This window comes from Anser cygnoides, chromosome 11 (genome assembly GCF_040182565.1).
Source record: "Anser cygnoides isolate HZ-2024a breed goose chromosome 11, Taihu_goose_T2T_genome, whole genome shotgun sequence".
Taxonomy (NCBI): Eukaryota; Metazoa; Chordata; class Aves; order Anseriformes; family Anatidae; genus Anser; species Anser cygnoides.
The window spans coordinates 14,748,977-14,772,601 of NC_089883.1; the positions used below are offsets into that span (position 1 = coordinate 14,748,977).

At 37.5% G+C, this 23,625-nt stretch overlaps 3 protein-coding genes across 25 annotated transcripts in view; 1 reads left to right on the forward strand and 2 right to left on the reverse strand.

Moving 5' to 3' along the window:
* The window catches only part of HERC1 (HECT and RLD domain containing E3 ubiquitin protein ligase family member 1), a 123,923-nt gene extending 122,981 nt beyond the window's left edge, over window positions 1–942 (forward strand). For all 17 annotated transcript variants that reach the window (XM_067004046.1, XM_067004044.1, XM_067004047.1 and 14 more), the window contains one exon: window positions 273–942. In XM_067004046.1, coding sequence (XP_066860147.1) covers window positions 273–458 — 186 coding nt within the window. In that variant the 3' untranslated portion in view covers window positions 459–942. The remainder of the gene's footprint in view (window positions 1–272) is intronic.
* On the reverse strand, window positions 646–13,515 carry FBXL22 (F-box and leucine rich repeat protein 22). The gene is made up of 2 exons (XM_013177485.3): window positions 11,097–13,515; window positions 646–8,476 (listed from the first exon to the last, which is right to left on the reverse strand). Exons 1-2 carry the CDS (start codon window positions 11,429–11,431, stop codon window positions 8,131–8,133), a joined length of 681 nt encoding a protein of 226 aa, XP_013032939.2. The 5' UTR covers window positions 11,432–13,515; the 3' UTR covers window positions 646–8,130.
* A 178-nt stretch (window positions 13,516–13,693) lies between these two features.
* The window catches only part of USP3 (ubiquitin specific peptidase 3), a 100,905-nt gene continuing 90,973 nt past the window's right edge, over window positions 13,694–23,625 (reverse strand). For all 7 annotated transcript variants that reach the window (XM_048081364.2, XM_067004083.1, XM_048081363.2 and 4 more), the window contains 7 exons: window positions 22,395–22,541; window positions 20,904–21,010; window positions 20,656–20,736; window positions 19,564–19,682; window positions 19,277–19,390; window positions 19,100–19,167; window positions 13,694–17,519 (listed from right to left, as the gene is read on the reverse strand). In XM_048081364.2, coding sequence (XP_047937321.1) covers window positions 17,354–17,519; window positions 19,100–19,167; window positions 19,277–19,390; window positions 19,564–19,682; window positions 20,656–20,736; window positions 20,904–21,010; window positions 22,395–22,541 — 802 coding nt within the window. In that variant the 3' untranslated portion in view covers window positions 13,694–17,353. The remainder of the gene's footprint in view (window positions 17,520–19,099; window positions 19,168–19,276; window positions 19,391–19,563; window positions 19,683–20,655; window positions 20,737–20,903; window positions 21,011–22,394; window positions 22,542–23,625) is intronic.

Below are 23,625 nucleotides of genomic sequence, written 5' to 3' on the forward strand. Positions count from 1 at the left end.
AGTGTGGTCAAATAGTTGCATTTCATTAGTGAGTGGAATAACTCACACAGCAGGTGATATAGCAGTAGTTTTGCACATACTGAAGGATAAAACAATTGATGTAATAAACAAGAGAGGCTAGTCTGCTTCTCAGAAGAAATATTGAGATACAATGAGAAAATGCTGAATGATAGAGGCAGGGAAGAAGGGATCAATGAAATATGGATATGTTGCATTTTTTTTAACTTTATTCACAAACTTAACAGTGTCCCACCTTTTATCCATTTCCACAGCCTTACGACAGCTTGCCTACCTCACAGACTTGTTTCTTTCAACTGAGGCTCCCACCTTACTCCAGTCAACTAATCATGGCAGAGCGTTTGCGCTATGCAATCAATAATTGCAGGTCTATAGATATGGACAATTATATGCTCTCACGGAATGTGGACAATGCAGAGGGCTCAGACACAGATTATTGACATTCTGTGAACAAAATCATCTTCCTTTTACTACGAATAGTGCCCTAAGTCCAATTTGTTGTTGACATAATTTTATGGTAACCATAGATGTTTTAGGAGCATAAAAACAGATGTTAATAAACAGTGGCCACAGTTTAGTTACTCTAAATGTAACAAAAAATTAGATGTTTTTATTTTTTGTGATTGTAAAAAAAAAAAAAAAAGAAAAAGAAAACAAAAAAGTATGATAAGTAATTTTTTTCTCCTTTTTTGGGTCACTTTTGATAAGTTTGCATGGAGACATTTTGGTGCATTTTTGTTGGGAATAGTACATTTGTAAGCCCTCCCAGTGAACATGAAGAGTTGTACATTGTGTATAATTGTTCATTAGCAAGGACAGTTTTACATGAATATTCACATATTTATTTTGTTTTAATTTGAATTGCCTGTGCAGGGTTCCTTATGCAGAGAAAAATAAAGCAAATTCAAGAATTGTTTGCTTGTATGCATTTGTGAATTGTGTATTGATATACTTAGTCTTCATACTTTTTCGTTTTGTCTCAGGAAATTGTAGTATTGCAGTATTTAGACAGGACATGACTTTTGAAGCATCTTAAAATGTTTATTTTCAAGTAATCTGATAGGTAGGACCGTGCCCTGCTTTCTTAATATCTTTGAGGCTTTTTCAGGTATACCATTAGCTTATGCTTTGTACTTCAATATGAGTTAAAGTTGTACTTGATTCCTTCTTGATTTTCACTTAAACATTTTTCTTTTGCAGAGTAGTAATTGCTGACAATAATAATATACAGCCATCTTGACTTGGAAATCTTAAACCTTTTGTCCAAAAAACACCCCATCCTCTTTGATATACAGGAATTGATGTAACTGATCCTAATCAGAGTACAAATAAATTAAAATGAAGGTGACAGGCTAGTTGTTGAAGCTGTGGGTTTTATATACGTTCTGAGTATACGACTTTGATTTTAGTAAACTGCATGCGTTTGGTCTCTGTCACAGCTGTAATTGTGTTATAGTCAGCAGTGCCTGGCTTATGCTGTAATGTTCATATCTGGTTAGGACGGTGATGTACTATTACCAAGAAATTTTTATTCTATGTCTTAGGGAAGTGCTGATGACAATTCCTTTCAGTCTCTATATCTGAACTATAATTTGTGTCAAACTGCAAATGCTGTTTTATGTTCAGGAACCCAGTTCAACCAGGCTGAGAAGGGTAGTGTCTTTCCCCAGGTGAGTCGCTGCTGCTCTGGCTTGATGTTCCTCCTCATTCTCACTGGAATCCTTGGTAGGATGCTGTGGGGCCTGAGGGCTGTGGAGAAAATTTATGAACCTAAACTCACTTGGTACACCACTAGTTTGTCTGAGTCTGGAGAACACAGGCATTCCTGTTTTATGTTAGCAGGGATTATTAGGGAAGCTTCCCAGTTGTCCAAGATGGAACCTGATGTATTGCTGCTGGCTAATGTTGGTCAAAGGGCTGAGCAAAGAGCTTCCAGATCCAGGTTTTATCTTGTTTATTCAGTTAGGACTCACTGTTGGCTCATGAAAAAGGCAAATGGTTCTTGAGCTATGACCAAGAACCAGACTGCAGCATGAAACATCTAGAGGGGGACTTCCAATTGTTTGGGGAGAAGGAGGGACTCAGGGCTCTGAAATCATGCAGTTCAGTTTCCTGCCTCATCGTGTACTATGGTTCCAAATTGGACTGAGATTTCCCCATCCTGTCACTATGTTGTGAGGAAGTATATTCACATTGTGGCTTAAATTTGTAGGTGTTGTACATATATAAATATATATATATATATAAGGCTACAAATAAGAATGGAAACTGCTATAGAATGTAGTGTATGATTGTATACTAGACCTCATTGATGTGACTCAAATCAGTGCTACCAGTTTGCCAGTCTGTTTCTATCAGATGGAGAAGATAGTAATACTGTGCCTGAAAAATTGGAGTTTAGTATGGACTATGCACTTTGTTTTTTGGAAAATTAGGATATTTTTGGAGGCAGTTTACAGTTAGGTAAGAGGATAACAATGTTTACAAATACTAATGTTCATTAAAAGTTTTGAGTGTGATTCCTTTAATTGAGCCATTTTGTTAATTGTGCTTGTCCTTTAGATATTCTATCTTAGCATGATTAAATCTATCAAGTGCTTAATTATTTTTATTTTATTCTACCGTTTGTTTTTACTGTAATTACATTGTGCATGCATTCCTTTTAATCTGCTGATTGTCTTATTTCTGTTGCTTAGGCATCTAAGTGAGACTGGAATCACGTTCAAGTTTCCTGCATAATGCCTCTTCTTATACCTAATTGCATATGGAGATAAAGAATGTACAGCGCTGACTCTGTTGTACTGTTCATTGGAGACCATCTGAGAAAGTTCTAACTTTATGTCAGTTTAAGTGTATTTTTGGTATGCAAACCTCTCCCTGTGGAAAAAGAGTAAATATTACCAGTGTATGTCAGCATTCCATAGGATAAGTAAGTCATATATGCCGTTCTTTAAAGGCAAAAAATGTGTGCAGCTCAGTCTTGCAACAAGCCTACTGATGACAGGGTTGTAGCACTAGGCCACAGCAAGGTAGGCTGTGAGCTATTTCAAAGTGTCATGCCCCATTCCCCTTCCGTTTTTCAGCATTGGATGGGACAGGTGTAAGACTGCAGCAGGGAATATCAGTGATAACAAATGCATATCAGAGGTAAGAACAGGTGTGTGACTGTGTTTATTTAGACCCTTTTCAAATTAATGAGGTACGGAGCACACTATGCTTAGAAATGTTAAATTCCAAATCCAGCTAGAGAAAAGAAAGCTTGAAAAGCTTTTCGCCACGTGTATTGTGCTGGGTAGGTTATGTATAGGAAAGCACTTCATTGCCAAAAGCCTCTTTCTCTTGTTACACGTGACTACTGTTTGCTGCTGTTTTTTACTGTACGTGTGGAATACCTAACCTTTTCCTCACACCTCAGTTCTCAAGAAACAATTGCTCTCTCTGATTTTATAAGTCTGTCACTTCTTGAAACCCTAATTTATGTTGTTTTATCCTGTTTCTAACCTGGGATTAAATAATTTCTTCTCTTACACCTCTGGTTATTTCCAATCACTTTTTCCTTTTTTTTTTTGTACACCTAGGAAGTATATCACTAGCCTTTTGGGCTGTCAGATACCTGGTTAGCCCTTTGAAACAGGCAGGCAGACTACAGCAGAGAGAAGATGAGCAACCAGTCCCCAAGACTAGAGGTAGGCAAGTTGCTCTAACCTGATGAAGCCTTATTCTTAGTGGAGGTAGCAGTAGAAGAGTTGGCTCATCCAACAGCCTTGGAATGTAGTGGTAGGTAGTATGTACATCTGTCATGCTTAGAGGGGAACTAGTAAGAGCAGAATGTATTACTGAACAGCAGTATTCTCCAAAGAGGTTAACGAATGATCAGCTCAGGTCTGGAAATTTGATCTATATCTGGCATTTAGCTAGGTGATGAAGTTGAACTGAAAAAACTACCACTGCTTGTAAGTAAACAGTTTTACCATGCTGCAGGTCTTTGTTCCTCTTCTGTTTTATTGCCAATATGATCTGTGTTTCACAGTGAAAATTTGAAGTGTCACCTGGATGTTGCTTTTCCCCTATTTTGTGGGAAAAGGCATGAACTTTTACAACTAAAGTCGTCTTTGCTACTTACATCTGATAACATAGGTGCAGCTTCTGAGCAGGCATTGTTTTTTTTATACTGCTTTTCTTTTGGTATTTTTATGAAATATATATAACAAGCCCTCCTCCCTCCGTACCTGGTAAGTTAGATTTAGAATGTGTGATGATTAAAAAATGTTTCAACAACGTTAAGAGAACTTTGACAGAGCTCAAATGGCTTGGGACTGAGGAAAACTTTAAACATGCTTCCATCTTTGCATCATAGCCTAAGTAAAATGTACCAATGTATACTTACTTGGGAAAACAATTTGGAAATTAAGAAAATTGATTATTGATGCTAAAAATAAATTATCAGCACAACTGTGTTCAAATTTTACCATGTCACAAAAGAAATATCCATAATCAAGGAGAACAGCAAAGTAATATAACTTTGAGCATTTGTATAGAAATAAACCAAAAAATCAAGTAAAAGAGTGTTCTGAGGCCCTCTTTTAACACTATAAATAAAATCAGAAACAGTTCTGAGAGAAAATTGGCAAAAAGGTATAAAAAAAAATACGTACAGCTGCAGACCCACGTTCATATTTTATAGATACTTAAAAATCTGTTAGATCTGCAGAGGTGTAGCTTTCATCACAGAGGGCTCAGAGAGAGCTAGCATCACAGGAGGGTCTTTGGTTATTAATGTGACTTAAAGAGTTCATAGCTTCTGGCTCATCAATATATGAAATTGGTATTTTCTCCATGCATAAATTGTGTACTCAAGGTAAGGATTCTGTCGGCTTCCCAATTTACACATCATAATTGGTTTATTCAGACCACCAATCTTCTTTCCAACTTACAAATGCTGTTTTAGGATTGATGGTTTTTCTTCCCTTCTGTGCTTCCAGTTTTGTTCTGTGCTTTCGTAGTGCATAAGGATCCTACTTTTAGTTTTAGGATCCTACTTTTTAGTTTTAGGACTGAGTTAATGAAATAGCAGAATATTATAGTGTCATGCTATTAAGTATTTCTAAGTTGTGCAAATAAAATTACTAAATTACTTTGTCTTCTAAGTGAGTGATACTTCTGGACGCTCCTACTGATAAAGTATTTCTCTAGGATTTCTTATCTAGTTGACTAAGTATCTGCAATGCTGTGATTTATTTCTTAGTTCAGCCAAATTAGAGAGTTCCAAAGGATATCTGTGGATCAGTAAGCCAGGATGGTAAAGGAGGAGTAAGTATATTAATTTGTGTTGAAAGCTGTAAAATCCTTTCTATTTTTCATGAAAAATGATGAAAATAGCACATAGTGTTTTCAGGAGTCCATAGCTAGCTCACCATTTCTAGCAGAAGAAGGAATAAGCCTTAGGAATGTAGGCTATAAAAATATTTCTGCTGAGATTGTTTGAAACTTATCTTCCTAAAAAAACTGATTGGAAATACAATTTTACAGTACCACTCTTCCAATAAAAAATGTCTTCCAGTGGAATTTGATAGCGTATTTCCTTTCTGTTCAAATATGAACAAAAGATGAGCTATTAGATGAAGTAAACATTTATTTCAGGACTATCTGAAGCATCACAGCTAAATTTGACATTACAATACCCAAAGCATTTTTCTCCCTGTAGCTTTAATAAAAGGAACAGCAGTACTGTAAAAAGAGTACAGTGAGAAATAGGAAAATCAAGCCAGCTGTTCCTAATTAATCAAGGCCTAACTTCAGAACTTGTTTCTACATTTTGGATGACAGTGAGAGGGGGAAAAAAAATCTTTACTTCATTTCACACATTCTTTTTAGAGAGGTCTTTCTAAATTTTAAAGAAGCAGCAGCAGCTTTCTAGGTATTTGTGACAACCTGTAATAATTTTCTAGATAGCAATTTAAGAAGTCACAAATTCTGTTCGTTAGAGAAAAAGTTAGCTTATATTTCAGTTATATAGAAGATTAAAGTGCAGACTAGCAGTAGGCCTGCAAAGTTATAATTGTTGATACATCTACAGCTGTTAAAATGCAACAAAGCTATAAAATTATTTTAAACTGTGGTAGTCTTGATACACTTGAATTCCAGCAATGGAATTTCCAGTTTATTAGCAAGTTTCATTAATGTTGTGTTTCCAGTGTAGTGAGATTATCAACAGTTTCAAGGTCATTATGTTCATAATGTCAATGAAAACCAGAATACTATGATGCATGCACTTAAATTGCTGCAATTAAGAAGTTTTGAATAGTTGTTATGTCATGGAACAGAAATGTTGACTCTCTTAATGGGACAGAGCAGTATTTCCATATGTTAGTATTTCTAAATTTGCCTTAAGGACACATACACTGAGGTATTCTTACTCTGGGTAAGATTTTAATTGCAAATGAAATCTTAACTGCTGTACACTTCATTGTGAATTAAGCTGGAATTGTTCAGGATCCATTGAGCTTGTCAAACTGGTCTGTATGCAGCCTTTTGTTTGACACCTGAGCTGTACTGACATCTGGTATTCTAGAAAAAAAAATAAGTTATCAATAGCCAGATATAACCATCTGTAATTTTTGTAAGCATAACGTTCTATACTGGATCATGTTGAATGGGAGAGAAATTTAAAGTAGATATAAGTTAAGACACGAAGTCCACAAAAATGGACGGGATTATCTTTATGGTTTGCTTCAGGAGTCAGTGCTGGGTGTTTCCTAATTGCTGAACAAATTGGAATATAATGGAAAGCAAAATTTGAGGGCTTGCCCCACACAGAGGAAAGCACAGCATTTGAGACAGGGTGCCTTTTAAAAAGGCACACTGTAGTTCAAACAAAAATCTGAGCTATTCAGGCTAGACCATCTGTGTGATTCCTCTGAATTGGTATAGATACTGAGACAGGTTCAACAGGTAATGCTTTTACTGGGGAACAGCAGTAGGGCTGACACAGTAAGGTGGCACTCAGAACTGTTTACCTTTCCTCAGGCGAAAATCTGTACCTAAGTGCTTTAAGAGCCTTGGAACCTGTTGTTGCCAGACCTGGTTACTCAATACCATGACCAAGTCCCTGTGTGTTGTATCATCCAGGCAGATCTTATACAGCAAAGTGAAACTCTGTCAACCTTTGGAGTCATGCTTTGGTGTAGATGATGCTGTAGCAACTCTGCATAAACAGTGTTTCACTTCCCTGTGGCTGAGGAGCATGCAGGCAATTGACAGCCCTGTAGTTTGGGATGAAAACAGCTGTTTGCCGTTTTTTTTCTTTCCTTTTGCTTTGCACTGAGACCACAAGTGTTTATACAGATCCCTGGTGTAGTGTGTTGCTAATTTAGCATTTAAAGCTGTGTAATTTACAGCTTTATAATTGTACATCACTGTCTTTTCCTACACGTTCGTTCTGTAAACCAGCATTTTTTCACATCAGAATTCCTTTAATGTCAACTTAAAAAAAAAAAACAAAAACTTGATTGCTTGGTTATTTTGTCCAAGTATATTGTGCACAGGGTCAAACTGGTTTGCACACATTGCCATGCATACCCTCTGTTAATAAATACACCTGACAAATCAGCCACAAATATTAATCACTGAGGAAGTGATAGTTGTCAGGTATGCTGATCTGCTTGCTAGAAGGGACCTTAGATGTCACGGTTATCACTCTTCACTGGTATAATGTGTCATATGTGTTATAAAGCCTTTAACAGAAATTGATTAATCACTCTTTCCCTGAAATTTTTGTAAATCATACAGTATTTGCTGCAGCTTTACGCCTTTCCCTGTTACAAGAAGGTAACAGAACCAAAGATTTTAGACTTAAGTACTGCATTATATGACATAAGCACATGATTTTTCCAGTTTGAGGAAAAACAGAAAACAAAGGGTGTTTTTTCTTTAGATGGTCCTGGTGAAAATTCACACCTTTTCCCAATGCAGGCTTTACAAAACATACCAACCACTTGTTTGGACTTAAACCAGAATGCATTAAAGTAGCCACAGTTAGTTGAAGCAATGCTACTCCAGAGGTAAGTAGAAATAAACTGTCCACATTGACTGAGTTTTTACAGTTCGTTGCACTTAAAGCTGAACCAGTTTTCTTGATGATTTTTCAAGTGTGAACTTTTTTTCTGGTTTACTGTCTGGAATCATGTTAGCACTTCTCTCTGCTCTCAGCATTACTGAAGGACACTTTTCCCTGACTTTCTCTAGACCAGTTTGTGTTATGTTCCGGCAGAAATCCACATGGAGTGTTTGCAGTGATCTCCCATAGAGGGTCACTGCTTCCAGTGTTTGGTCAGTGATCCGCACGCAGTTTTCTAGTTTGAGTGTCTTGAGGCTTGGGCAGTTCCTGAGAAGAAGCAAGAGGCAATCATCCGTAACATGGCCGCATCCAGAGAGGGTCAGAGATAGCAGGTTTGGACATCTGAAAACATAATCATTACAGGTGAGACTAGGGAAGAATAAATAATATACAAAGCTTGGAAAAGCCAGTGTCTTCAAGAATAAATCTTAAAGTTAGCAAAATATTTCCTTTTTCACCAGGAGGGTAAGAAAGCATGAGAAGGTAGGGGGTTTATGTCGGTCTTAAAGCTCAGCTTTACTAATCACAAAACTTACCTTCCTTGCTTTTTCTGTTGGTGGCTACGTCTGTAGCTCAGTCAGTGCAGTGGGGAAGGGGAAGTGGAGGCCTATATAGGCTGCAGCTGCATTGTTTTTTTTCCTAAGGAGTTGCATGGTGCTGCCTTTCTCCGAGTTCAGAGAATGAAGACCCAGCAGAGATCATGGGTTCAAGTCAGAATGGATTTGAGGACAATTGAGTGAAGAGGCTGCTTTATAGACATGCTGAGCATGGGCAAGTAAGACACTCCCACTCTCTTGATTTTATGGAGATTTTTGTTTGTTATTGCAACTCCTTGGTTTTGCTGAGTAAGTGCCAGCTACTACCTACCTAGCTGAGCGCTGATGTTGCATCGCCACACAACTCTTAAGCTTCCATTCACATTAGTGAAAATGGTAGTAACTCTACTGTTAAATGACACAGAAAATTTAAAAAGCTTGCTTTATTCTTTTGCTTGGGTAGATCCAGGAAACTACAGAAAAGACCTGTTCCAAGTCAGTGTGGTGATGACTTACACTGTCCCTGTGTATGCAACTGGAGCAGACTGGTTATTACTTGCTGTTGTGCTGACCAGGCACTTTAGCAAAGGCCCTTGTGCCCCGACCTGCAAATCCTTCTGTACAGTGTTTGCTTTCTCGCTTACAGCTCTCTCCAAGGAGCAGCAGTTTAGCTGCGTGTCTATTTAGGTACATAAACCTTAATGTTTCTGCATTAACATAGGACTTCTTTAGTTCTATTGTTGAGGGTAAAAATGATTACAGCAATGCTAATGCTGATCTTGTGATAGTCTTGCCCAGAGGTATTAGCTTGCCTTTAGCCTGCAGGAACTGTAAAAAGGTATCCATAAGCGCTTCCATAAACAGATCAGTGTAATGCTTATGAACAGTTAGAAAAGCAAGTGACTAAAACAGGAAAGGTTAAAAAAGGATCCGAACCACAGTGTCATCAACAGAACAAAAGTACTCAAAACTCAGAAAGCAAAGCTGAAAATTCATTTGATTTTTTTCTTTGCACAGAATGCTAGGAATTCTGTTGTGATAGAAGTGCTTTAGGAGGGTTGCTGCAAAAAGGCAGGAATTAGACTTGGGAAGGCTAAAATGGATGACGCTGTCAGTGTTAATATACACAGACATTTTTAAGAGTGAAGATTTAACTTTTGGAAATTAATCTCCTTAATGCTGAGGGGCCCTTGCTGAACTTTGATGGACTTTGAGGTTGCTTGCTACCTCACAGGGTCTGCTTTGCATTTTGTCCAGCAAACAATGTGAGTTTACATATTCTGCAAAGGAAGGCACTTAAGTGTTAAACTGTTTCTACTGAGCTGTGGTCTTGTGTTCTCCTTCTGAATCGTAATTTGTGATGGCAAAAAAATGGAAATAGTTAAGCGTGGCATCTTGGTAGTAGACATTTCAGGGACAAAATTAGAGTATTTCCTTACATGTACTCTTTACTCAGCACTGATGTGTTTCCTAATGGTATTTGGCTAATTAAGCTGAAGTTTTTATCAGTTGTTCTGGAACAATTACTTTTGAACTGTTGAACTTAAAATCCACATTCTTTTCTGAACCCATATTTCAGTCCTTGGTTTGAGATTGCACTGTTGCTGATTCTCACCAACACCCTGCATTCTGTTAATATCCTGTAATTTGTTGTGTTTTTGTTTTTTTTTAATTGTTAGGTCCAAATTGAACATTTTGCCTTCCCTGCCATGGCACTAACCTGAAGGCTGGCTGCAGCACAAATGTGTACCATTTCAGCTCTAATCTATGACCACAGCCATCCTTGGTGTTGAACTAAAATGCACTGGGATTGGTGTTAACCTGTTTGCTCCTCCTAATGTAGTTTAACACTTTTTCTTAGAGCTGCGCTGTAGCACTAAAGCTGTTAAAAGAAATGATGTGCATTGAGAGCTATTTTTTCTTAGTGGTACTTACTTCCTTTTACTGTAGTTTATAAAAAACATAGATACAGTTAAATTTCAGTATAAAATCAGTATTTTCTTGAATGGAACAAATTTTCTGTTAGTAATGTGTTTAATGCATTTTCTTTTTAAAATGAAATGTATTCACTATGTGAAATCATGCCTTTCCTCTAGGGGTTCCCCCTAGACAATCCTTCACAATGACAGAATGGTACATTTTAAGTTAAGCAGCAACATAGTAGGCAGTATTGCACTTTCCTATATTAATTAATCTTTATTCCAAAAAGAGGGAAGAATAGGCTTAAAGAAAGTCATTGAGAAGATATGCTATTGCCACTATAAAACCAACTTAACACTATATTAAAACTGCACAGTGAAAGCACTCATGTACTTACTGCTCCATTTCAGGTAGGCTGTATGGAGGAGAATTAACAGTTCTCAATGCTGTCATTTAAAGGCAGCTAGCTTTACAGGAGTGTAGAATTTCACACCCAAAGAACATACCTGTTGCCAACTTCTAGCAAAAAATCAGTGACAGTGTTTTCATGCCTGTTACAGAAGTCTTTCTGGAAATTGTTTTTCATCCAGTCTTCAATATTACACACCTTGACTCTCTCTGAATGCCAGCAGATGGATAAGTATTTTAAGGCAGGTCCCAGGAGAAAGTTGTGCTTCTTTAGTTCCGCTGGAGAATTAAAATTCAATAAAGACCAAAGTATAGGATCTTGAAACACTTCTAGCAATTTGTGACATGTTTTTGCTAAATTTTTCCTGCTGTTTTTGTCCAGAAAAGAAAATAGATGTAAAAGGCATTCCCGATTCAGCTGGGTTATATGCATAGCCCTTCACAGAGTATTAGGAAGCAGACAGTCTCCTGGCCTTGTGGAATAACGGCAGTGCTGGAGAGGGGCTGAGAATCACTAGAAGGCTGTTGCACATATATGGTTGTGGAATGGTGTTTATTTTTGGCCAACAACTGGTGCAGAAGTTAAGAGCAGGGAAAGGATAAGGACAATGCATGAAACTGCTGTGCTGTTCCTTCAAGGGAATGGAATGGGCATGCAGAACAGCAGGACTTCTCTTTCATGAAATGCTTCCTTAAAAGGGATTTTTCTTTTAAATCATTATTATTATTTTCCTTTTAGGCAATCCTGATAGTTAGCAAAGAGCTTGTGCTGTGTTAATGAATGGGAAGGGGCAGACGGTAGGTACAGCTGCAAGATGTAGCTTTGCCAGCCTCTCAAGTTTGGAGGATTGGACTTTCAGAGTGGAAGCTTGTACAGTGTGCAACAATTTTAGCCTTTATTTTTCATTAATTATGCTAAGGCTGCACTTTCTTGTCTCATGTTCAAGGACTGTTATACTGAGATTTAAAAGGAGGCTAGTTGAACAATCTTTCATTAACAGCTTTTAAAATGAGTTTACATGTTCCCTGGGTGCAAATAAGCGCATACAAAGAAGTCCACAGTTTCTTTTTACAAGCCTCAGCCTTATGGGCATTTTCCTGCCTGCTCTTATTTAAATGAAGGGCGCTAGCTGTTTCCCCCACCTTTTGCATGAGGAAAGTAATGCTACACAGGAAGACATGCATGTGAGCAGCCATAGCGATGTTCAACTGCTGAAGACTTGTGCTTTTTTAGTAGATGTCTTATGTTAGCCTGCGTTTTACAACTTTTCTTGTGTCTATGTTTTTGTAGATGTAGTTCTGTTACCATGGACCTGGAAATTTTGGTGGCAAAAGGATATATAGTGGGTTTTAGGAATAGGTGTCCATTTTCCAGTAATGGATGAGAAAGCGTAGCAGAAGTTCTTGCCGCAGAAGAAAAACAAATGTACAGCAAATGGTGGGTCAGAATTAAAAGCAGTAATAACCAGCCCTGTGACTTTTTCATGTTTGAGACAATACAAGAATTTAAGGTAGTTCACGCCCATCTTCTCTTTGGTGTTAATATAGGGAAATAGTATGTGTAACTATTATTACTATAATAGTTGTATAACTAACTAATTAGTAAGTATTAGGAGCAAAACACGTCCTGAAGGACTTTTCAAATGGCTTGCACATTTTTAGTACCTGGGAGTTTTTATGTACCTATGCATTTTAATAGGGTTTGTTTCGATACATGACAGGGTTGAATGCAACCAAAGGTTATCTTCTTTTTCTGAGACTGCAGTTTGAAATTGACCTCTGAAAAAGCAAGAGAAGAATTTTTTTGCAGTCTGCACCGATTGTTTTGGCTTCTTATCTGTGCATGAGTAATGTGTATGCTTACCCACAGTAGCTCAAAGAAAATGACAGATATGGATCTGTACAGTTCTTTAAAGTTAGTAATTTTCCTCTGCAAATGGTAAGCTGTGCTTAATGAGTGCTAGTTCTTCCGGTTTCGTATCCTTTGTCATCAAATATTTGCCCTGAAATGAGGATATTCTTGCTTCCCTCCCATGCTTAGAAACAGGCTATGAACAGTAGCATGAATACTTTATGAAGCCACTGAAGAGACAAGAGTAGATGATTTCACATACCAGGTAAGCCAGTCACTGGAAAATAGCAGTTTAAATGGTGTGCCAGGAGTTTACTTAGTTCGCATACTTTTTTTAAACTCTCACTCTGTCCCTTCCTCATTCTCAGAACTTACCTTCACCGTTGAACAAGTTTAAATAGTTGAGACTACTCAGAATTGTAATAAACACAGGAATGTTATTTTAAGGAAAAACATAAAAACAAACTTATATGATAAGGTTATCGTTGCTGGGAGGGACTCTTAAACCACACAGAGAATGTACACCATGATCTAACAAAAATTAACAGCCCTTGTGTGACAAGGCGCTTTAAAATTGTGTCCTCTTTGGGTTTAAATGCTATGTTCTGATACACTTAAGTTTGCTTTATTTTTTTTTTCCCATAGAAGTTCAAATACTCTGTCACCCTGCTCAAATGATCAATGCTAATACTTGCAAAACTGTAGAAAGACATGCGGAGTTTCATTTCCTAAGGAAAAGAGACACTTTAATGGCACATTTTCCATAAACACATTGTGTGAATAAGATATAATTCACATTCATCCTGGAAATGCTCCAAAAACACACACGATGAGCACAGTCAGTGATCCTCACTGAAAATTACACACAATTTTAATGGTAAACAATTACAACTATGGCACTACAGTACTTGAGGATATCCTAAAGCACATTGGAATCAATTTTTCAAGGTGCTGATTACCTCATCAGTAAGACACAGACACATCAGTAATGAAACGTTGGGGAAAATTTTGAACACCAAGTGTTATGCTTTCCACTGATTTAGCAAAATTCTTATAAATGGCCTCCTGCTTTTGAACCAAGTCCATTGTACCTGCCTCTCTGAAAGTTTTCAGCTTTAAATCTCACACAGCTAGTATTACCTAGAAGAGCCTCTTCTGACTACGCAGTGAGAAGGAGCTCTCTTTGTAAACGCTGTAGAGGTTTGCATAATGCCATACTTAACAGCTCACTATACAATATATTAAAGCAGAAGTGTTCTAAGAGCTGGACATTCTGCAGTTTTGTTTTACATAAATCATGTCTCCAGTTGTATATATGGCTAAACAATGACTAACAAAAAAGGACAACCTTCAATCAGACAAAATTGGGTGAAAAATATGCAAGTCTCTGAACTGTAGAGAGCAGTTGCTGCTTGCAGAGCAGTCACAAGCAAGACAAAATTCTTGCCAGTTAGTGTGTACTATGATCAGCAGTAAGTAGAAAGAAACATTTGGCTTAAATGAAATGAGATATCCCTCCCCTCCCACAAGCTAGTAGATAAATATAGGATATACAAGTAAGGTTAAAAATGTAATACTAGGCCAGGTGCAGTATATGTTACTGGTTCAGTGCTCAGTTACTTTTTTTTTTACTTTTTTTTTTTTTTTGACACCACACTGAGTAGAATACAGTGGATAAGCAAAGTTCTCCACCAGGAAGAGAAATACTTGTGTTGCCACAACAAACTGTTCATACTGTCCATCTGGGTTTGCAGTGGGAGAAAGTTAAATTAGGAAAGGATTTACGATGTACTTGTTCCAGCAAAGCGTAAGGCTGAGTCTGTATTATCTACCACCTGCTGCAAGAACAAGACTGACATGATTGCATTATGTTCCCATGGCCATATCTCAAATGGACCATGTTGGATACCGTTGCCCAAGACCTCAAATGTTACAGAGACAATATCGCTAAAAGGAAATCCTGAAATGGGAAAATAAATCTGACCCAAGAAATTAACAGAAGTAGAAGCTGCTTAAAATAAGTGAATGTTGCTGAAGATTACAAATTTTAAGTAAGTTCTTAAAAACTACAGAAAGGCACATTTACATCACTAGTTTGCAAGAACACTGCATACACCTGACTCCTGCAAATTAAACTGTTTCTGGCCCAGAGCTAGTTGTACATTTTTAAGATTTGCATTCCCAGAACTAAGATGCTAAAGGAATCCAATCCAAGTAGCATGCAGACAAAATGTAGATATAGATGGAATTGATTTAACTCCCCAGCTGTGAGCAGTAGGGCTGCACTTCAGGTTATAAATGTCATAAAAATTTACGTCATAAAATTTATGTCATAAAATATTTTACGTGTCCCACACAACAATGAAGTCTGTCGAATGTCAACACCTATCTCTTCTTCTTAGAACAGCAGCTATGGCTGAATTAAACTGAGAAATGGTAGGTGACATGCTATCTACAATTTAAAACAGTGATTAGTTCTAGTTATTGTTCAACTTTAAAAAAAAAAAAAGACATCCGTGTGTGTGCGTGGCCCTTGGTGTACCAAATAATAATCACAGTAAGTTTAACTAGTGTACAGTTTACATACACACACTTAGCAATGTGGAACGTTTTCTGCAGCTTTTATATTAAGCCAACCTCTCTCTCTCTTTCTCTCTCTCTCCTGGTTCAATGTGACCTGAAAAGGCCATAAGACTGTCATTTAAAAAAAAGAAAAATCTCATTGTGATTTCTGTTTATGCTTGTCAATTTACAGCTAGCAGGTAACCGACAGCAAGGAAAATGAAGTTCACCCACGTACACCATGAGCTATAATAGTACTTTGTACAATAGTAATTTGTAGGGATTTTTTTTTTCTGCATACTATGCCTTTTAGAAGCATTAACTAAAAAGAGTACTCATATTTTACTTGTGTTCTTGTGTGTTTTCAGGCTAGTATATTTTTCTGTTATTGCAACTAAAAGGTGCAATTTGGCTGTGGTACATGAGGTAAAACCCCATTCTTACTAAGAAGCTTTTGCGATTGCAGGAGTGTCCGGTTACTTGCTAGGCACATCAAGGGTAACTAGAAAGGGTGGAATGGGGGAAAGCACCAAAATGTAGCATGCCAAATTTCAGATTTGTCTGGATTCCTGGATTTTGCAATATAGGTTTTTCCTGTCCTTTTCTAAATTTCACAAGCAGAGAGGATCTGACCTCCACTATCTGGAACTGTAGCACAGCTAAAAATACCAGTTTAAACAGATGTCTTTCTCTATTAGATAGTCAAGTCATAGAAATTGTATCATGTCTCCAGTGTATATCTCGAGACTGAAAATAAAGATCCCACAGTGGACTTATGAGTAAATACTAAAGCTACCAGAATCTGCTCCAGTCAACAAGCAGTTTGGGGTCAATCTTCACCCCTCAGGCTATGCTGAGAAAGTGAGTATCTCCCTTTAGTTTGTATTTGATCTGATAAAAACAACTGCCATGCTAAGCATCTTGAACTCTATTCACTTCCTTTCAGTCTTTAATTAATTAATTTAATTCAGGCATTAAAGTAGACAGGGGCTATATAGTTAGACCTATGGCTGTTCCCACAACCCCCAAACTTAGGAGCTGTGATCCCAGTTTCCACATGGAAGGAAGGTTGGGGTCCCACTGCCAGGAAATCTCCAAGTTTTAAAGTAAGAGTTTATGATCAAATGTCAGGTTTACTGTTTAAAACAGAGATGGTTCTGGCAAATCACATCTGGTTTAAAAAAGAATAATACATCTCAACACAATTTAGACGTATATATTTTAAGATTTAAAAAAAAAAATGAGGGGAGGGAGGGAAGAGCATATGCGAGGAATATTTGAATTAATCTGCAGTATAGATACAATTGAACCAACTGTTTATTTACAATGATTCCTGAAAGTCAGCAGCCTGAATACACACCAATATAGCAGCAATTACCTGGTCTATTTAATGATGCCACATCTCATCTCTTCTTCAGACAAAGAATGATTGTTCAGAGGTCACGGCTTAGTTTCTTGCACGAGGGAAAATAGTACGTGCAAACAATTCCTTGATTTAAAGAGATTAAATATCTATATAACAGCTGTAAGAGCAGCTTGAAGTTGTATTGCTCTTTGTAATCAGAAGCACATTTCTCTTGCTTGTAAGGAGGACAGAAAGCTTCTCTGATGTAAATGTGCCTTTAGAAAGTGAGAACTGAAAACATTAATATAAAAAAAGTCAAATAACTAAGTATTTCTTGAAACTATATATATAAAAATTGAGTTATCACAACTAAAGCAGCAAATCAAAATCTGCTGAGGTTTTCTGGTATAACTAAAAAAAGTTAGTTTGTGTCCAAGTTCAGTAAGTCAAATGCTACCACTGACACAACAAAACTAAAACCCACAAGAGGAAATTGAAAAGTGCACAATGAAATTAATAGTCTTGGATCAAGTATTTATGGAAAAATGGAAATGTTTTGTCCGGTGGACTTGATAAGTGAGAATTAAAAGGAGGTATTAAAGTTTATCTGATCCAGATTTGGCTTGCCGTTCCACATAGAAGAGGATGTAGGCCTTCGCCTTTACCACAGTCTCCTCGTCGGTCAGAGTTACAGTACTGTCGTTGAAATGGAACCAACGACCTTCGTGAGCTGCATACGCGGTGTAATGTCCAGAGCCAACGCTGTCAGCAAGGCAGGGGTGGGGGGAAGAGAAAAAGGACAATCAGAAGGAGACAGACCACCTCCTTCTCTGATGCATTTTCTATTAGGCAATAATGGACTAAGAGACTTCCAGGAACCAAAGCAAGAAAGGAACTGACAGCCCTCTACAATAGTTGGTAAGCTTTTTCTCGTCTTAATCAGTGGCACTTGAAGTTCTCCAAAGTAAAGTTTCATGTTAAGTAAAATAACCACTTACTTGCAGGGATGAGTTGAATTTATTTTATTTTTAATATGAACCTAATAGCATCCTATTGTTTTTATGCAAGCAAGGCTTTTTGCAACACAGAACAACTTCCAGGTTTGCCTCCATGGAGTCAAGCCCATTATCTGTTGCTTAAATGTTAGCTATAGAAGTTGTACTGTGCTTTATTTTTATACATCTTACCTATTTAGGTCTAGAGAAACTCAAGTAGTCTAAATTTAAACCAAAAGGACACACAACAAAACAAATCTTTCATGTATGTTAAAACAGATCAAAGTTTTGGAGCCCTATGTATTGACTCTAAAATATCAGAACTATGCACCCACCTATTTTCATACCCTGCCACCCCCAATATAAGGCCTGCTTTCACTTATGTGTTGTAGCATGCTTTCAGTGGTTCCAACCATCTAATTCTGTTCTGTGACCTGCTCTCACTTGCTGTCTGTACAGTTTTCCTAGGACTTCAAAGCACCAGACAGATGCACTGTGGTGCTACAAAGGCTGCATTTAGCAGTCAAATTGTTTAGACAGTCCAACTCATACTTTTAGGTAGAACAAAAAAAGAGTGGCCTTCTAGACAAAAAACTTCCTGTAATATCTTCAGATTACATTCAGATATAAATACGGTTTTGATCAATGGGATTTAGCTTTTTTAGAAAGGGGCGATTTCCTATTAACTACATGATCAACAGTTGTCGCTACTACAGTTATTCTCAACAGATCCACCCAGGGCTAAGTAATGGAAAAAAACAAAACAAAAAGCAACCCCTATCCAGCAACTTTATTTCAAAATATGAACACTGTCCAGCTTTGTGGCATGCCTATTAGTATTCCCTTTGAAGTATCACTCCTGTAGGAGAGAAGGTAAATGCAGCGTAATTGCTTCTACTGTGCCAATCTTAAATCTACACTTGTATCAAACACATACACTCTGGCATAAATTCATACCTGCCTTTCAAACTGAACAGAAGAGGAAAAAATCTCTCTGCCTTGTAGTAAGAATTTCAAAATGAAGCGTTAACTTCTGGAAGGCCCTTTTATCAGCCCTGTTGGTTTTAGTGTTTTCCATTCCTGAGGAACTAGAACAGTTCCATGTTGTCTCTCACTCCTACTCACTACTCCCAAAGACTGTCAACTGGAAATCACAGGAATTATTACATGAATCTATCTGAAGTTACTTCAGCTTAGTTCCGTATAAATTTGTGAATTACTGCTTATTTCCACCAGTAAAATACACAGATGTTCACTACAGGCAGAAAAACCTTAAATAAGAAGTCAGCATATACTTCAGTGGGAAGAAGTTCTCTGCTCAGAAGCCAGCTAATACCATGTACTCACCCTGAGCCATGATGCACAACAACAGCTGCAAGGTCATAGAGGCAGCTTTCTGGGCCACTGTTTTCAGGCTGCGGTTAAAAAGAAAAAAACTCTTCAGTGATGCCTACTTTAATTTGTAATGAAGACATACATGTGATGGAACAGATTTCTCTAGGAGGTATCCATGAGGTTCCGTACCTCTAACAAGTAGCATTTCATGTCTAGGCCTCTTAAGGGAAACTCAACGTATGTATCAACCTTGTTTCTCAGATATGCTGTCCAGTGAAATCGTTTCAAGTGTAAGCATAGCACCTAAGGGATTAACAAAATAAAATAAAATGGATGCGTTAGCGGAACATGCTGAACTTACTACCGCTAGATATCTGCTATAGCCTATGGGAGGGTTATGTGTAGGTCTAGTAATAGCTGAGCAGTTATTTCCAGTACCACATTGCCATGCTGTTACTTTTAATGTTTCGACAAACCTTTGGTAGTTTCTGAATCCAGAATTTTTTGGTGGACTTCTGTTTCTTTTTGCATTTATGACACATATACAGCTCTGTCTCATCAAGTTCTTCCAGGTCTGTAAAACTGCGAAGACAATCTAAAAACAAAGACCACACACGCAAACTCTAATTCAAGATGATAGCAAATGATATTTCTAACATGAAATGCAACAAATTCAACAACATAGAGAAGGTGTACATCTGTTGCAGTCCTTCTAGTTAATCTACAGTTGTGCAGCAAAAAGCTGCAGCTATGTGATGTATTAGCATGTTGCAACCTGCAATGTTTCTTGGTCCTTTAAACAAATACAGCTATAAGCAGTTCCAGAGAGAAAATTAATTCAAGAAATCTCTCTCTTGAAAACAATATTCCTTCCAACATTCAGCACAACTGTTTATTTTCAAAAGAAATCGTATGACTTTCTAACTAAGACTGTTCAATTTTAAAAGAGATTTGATTTTAGGTACAACATGAACCGTAGTAAAAATTTTTTTTTGATTAGTATTTTGCGATTTGCAATGAGTGCATTTACAGATGTGTAAAAATTGACATCCTTTAAAATAAGATCAGTAACAGCACCACTGCCCAACTTCAGTTGGCTTCAAAAAAGGTGCCAACAGCACCAACTGCAGGATTTTATTTATGATGTTTAAAAAGCAGATACACAAGAGCCAACCAGCATGTTTTCAAACACGCTTGTAAGCACAGAGCCTTAGCAAATGCCATTATGTGCAGTGCACATAAACGTTGGTTGGAAAGACTGGCCTAGATTAGAACTGTTCTGACCACAAAGAATGCACTCTGCTGGTGTTTTCCTCGTTATTTATTTAGCTGACCTGCAGACTTAAAGCACATCTCAGCCACAGTTCATTGCAGTTGTACGTCAATACACAGTGACAGGTAAAACCTGTATGGAAAATTCTTTTGGCACCCTCTTCTACTGCAGCAGCTCATAAAAGCAGATAGCATGTGGCATCAAGTCATACCCTAGATAAAAGCCTGGCTCCTCTGCAATTAGTGAGTATATGCTCTGATTTCTGTTAATGATTTCATTATCCAGAGACTCTTACCTCGTAGTGTGCACATTGGTCCATTTTCTTGATTCTTAGTACGTTTGTTTCTGAACTGACTTGGAATATCTAGCGAAAGGTCTAGAAAAACCAAGTATTAAAAAAAATTTAGGGCTGAATAAAACAATGCTTTATCTTCCCATGCTAAAATTTCAGTTCAGTCATATGCCATCTAAACTGATCAAGCGTCAGATTTGTTTTTTTGCCTTATGTCAACCACTTTTTTTTGACAACAAGAGGCACCTTACCTAGGAACGGGTCAAACTTTCTAGATTCAGTCCCACATATTAAACAGTTTACTTCATTTTGAAGAATGCCTCCAAAAATCGCTGTGACCACAGTAGATGCTCCATTTCTAGAGAAACCACATTAGAGAGGTAAAGTCAGAATGTCTGGTCTGGGCTTTATATTCAGTACCTCCTAGATGTTTACTGGTTACCACTCATTGCTACTAGGCAGTGCAGTTTGGTCCACATGTAACAGACTGAATTCATTTACAGGGCTTTCATTCTTCCCAGAATTGCACAGTGCATTAATTCTGTAATATTTTTGCTTTATCTTGTACCAGTACAAATTGTGAACTTCATATTCCCTACACAGATGCTGAGAATTTTAATGCTGAAAGTGTTCTGCTTGACTGCATTTTTTTCAATAATAGAGAGCCAATGTTCACAGGGTACAGTATTTCAACACTGTAATTAAGGCTGTTTCTGAACAGCAATTTTTAAAGAAAAATGCTTCCCTCTTTGGTAGGCCAAACGTTTCGAATCTACACCCTACTTTGCTATGAGTAATTTTGACTCCTTTAAAGCATATTTCTGCACTTCTACCATTTATTTGCTTCCAAAGACAGCTTAACTTGCATTAAGAGATACTAAGCAATATGTACCAGCATCTTTATTCTCTATGCTTTCATTAGTCTGTTACTTAATCTTTTCATCACATTATATAATGGCCTTGTAGTCCAATGAGAACAAAACATTTTAAGTTACATTACACAACTTCTAAATAACATGCTAGTTTGTGCTTGCAGTTCTGACAATACAAGCTTGCAGAAACCTGTGTTCCACGTTTGCACTCTACCTACATCTTTACAGTTAATCCGAACTCTGCTTGTTAAGCAGATGGAAATGGCTACCCAAAAATAAACAGGTGCTCAAGGAGAGAACATTCACAGCATCTTTATTACTTTACTGTAACCATTTCAGTTAACTTTATAACCTCATAACTTTTAACTGTTTGTCAAGTGATCAAGAAATGTAGAGAAAGGGTCTGCAGGAAAATTTCCGTAGTCAAACAGCAACTGCCCTGCTCACGCTCTATTCTAGACGGTCTGCTGACAATTTAAATCTACAAGTACTTGCCATTTTTGCCTCTGTATTATTCAGGCTATCTATTGCCCTAAGACTGAATAGAAGCAAGGTGTATATGGGTACAAAATAGGAAAAAGTGCGTGGGGTTTTTTTTCCTGAAAGACTGATGAATTAAGATGTGTTTACAGTTTACTCTATTTGTTCATACCTATTACAAATGCTAGTCTAAGAGCCATACTTGCTTTTCAAGGATGCACATCCCATAGGATCATAATCCATTACTGTGCAGCTTTGTAATTTGCCCTCTTAACATGCATGCTAAAGAAATCTTAAACAAGGACCCATGAACTTGAAATTTCAATCCACGACACAGACCTATACAAAGCACTGAGGTATTGAAGAAAGTAATTAATAAACAAGTCTTACATGCAACATTTGCTGCTTGCAGTCAGGCTAGAATTTTCTTGCAAAATTACTGAACGTGAAACACCATTAAAGCCACCCTGGAGTTCCAGGTGTAGATGGTCCAGAAGGTAACGCATGAACTCATGAGCATCCTGCTGCTGGTATCCCCTTAAGTGAAAAAGAAACAACAAAATCATCAAACATGCAGATTGCTTTATTGGCAGTACACACAGATAAAGAACATGTCACATGGAAGAATGTATGTTTGTTTAATAACACAGAGCAGACTTTACAGCAGTACCAAAATGTACCAAATGTATCAAGTTAGCCTCTGGAAAGATAAAGTGATATCTACACAAACTGCACGATTTTTTTTGGTCCCTCACAGCACCCTTGCTATGCAGGGCTCTTCTTAAGGCCAGAGAAATGTTTAAGGTAAAGTTTCATATCAGAAGAGCTCTTTTAAATGCAATAGAGAGCAGCAGAGACAAAATTTCCCCACATATTCTTTAACTGTAGCTGCCATGTTAATTTGCCTCATCAAATTTCATCCATGGTAGTAACATCCTACATCTCATATACATGCTAACTAAAAATGCACAATGGTCACAGTAATTTCCCCTCACTTGTGCAAAAGCTTGCCTCCTTTTTCTTCTTTATTTGCTACTGACTGTATTTGATTAGTACCTCTGCTTAGGTATTGTTAGTTATTGGGTTCTGCCAGCACACTGTGCATCCCTACTTTGAAACTAAGTCTCAAAACTGGTTCATAGTGTTTCATGTGTGATGTCAGAATTACTGCACCGTTTTCATTCAGTCACTGAGCCCACACATCACTTTGGCAGTTTCAGTTTGCTTGCCTGCTTGGTCCACACCAAAATAGGGAATTTATTCTTAGTGTTTGTTTTCCACATGCATCTTTAAATGATGCTACAAACTCTGAAATGATGAGGATAAAAGAGTGGTTTCTTTCCTCTTCTCTTAACACGAGAGCAGTAGACATGCTTAGAACTGCACACCTTCCTTTGCATAACCTACACACTACTTGTTGGGAAAGGAAGGCAGTGGTGGAAGATACAGAGCATCATTTGAGGATTTGGATTTGCCAGGACAAGGTTCCAATCTCAGCTGTGTTATGCTATCAGCAGCAGCACTGCTCAAAGAGTTGTCTTTTTTTTTTTTTTTTAAGCCACTAACAAACCTAATGAAAGGTAATGGAGAAACCATGAGGGTAAATAAACCTTTAATGTTA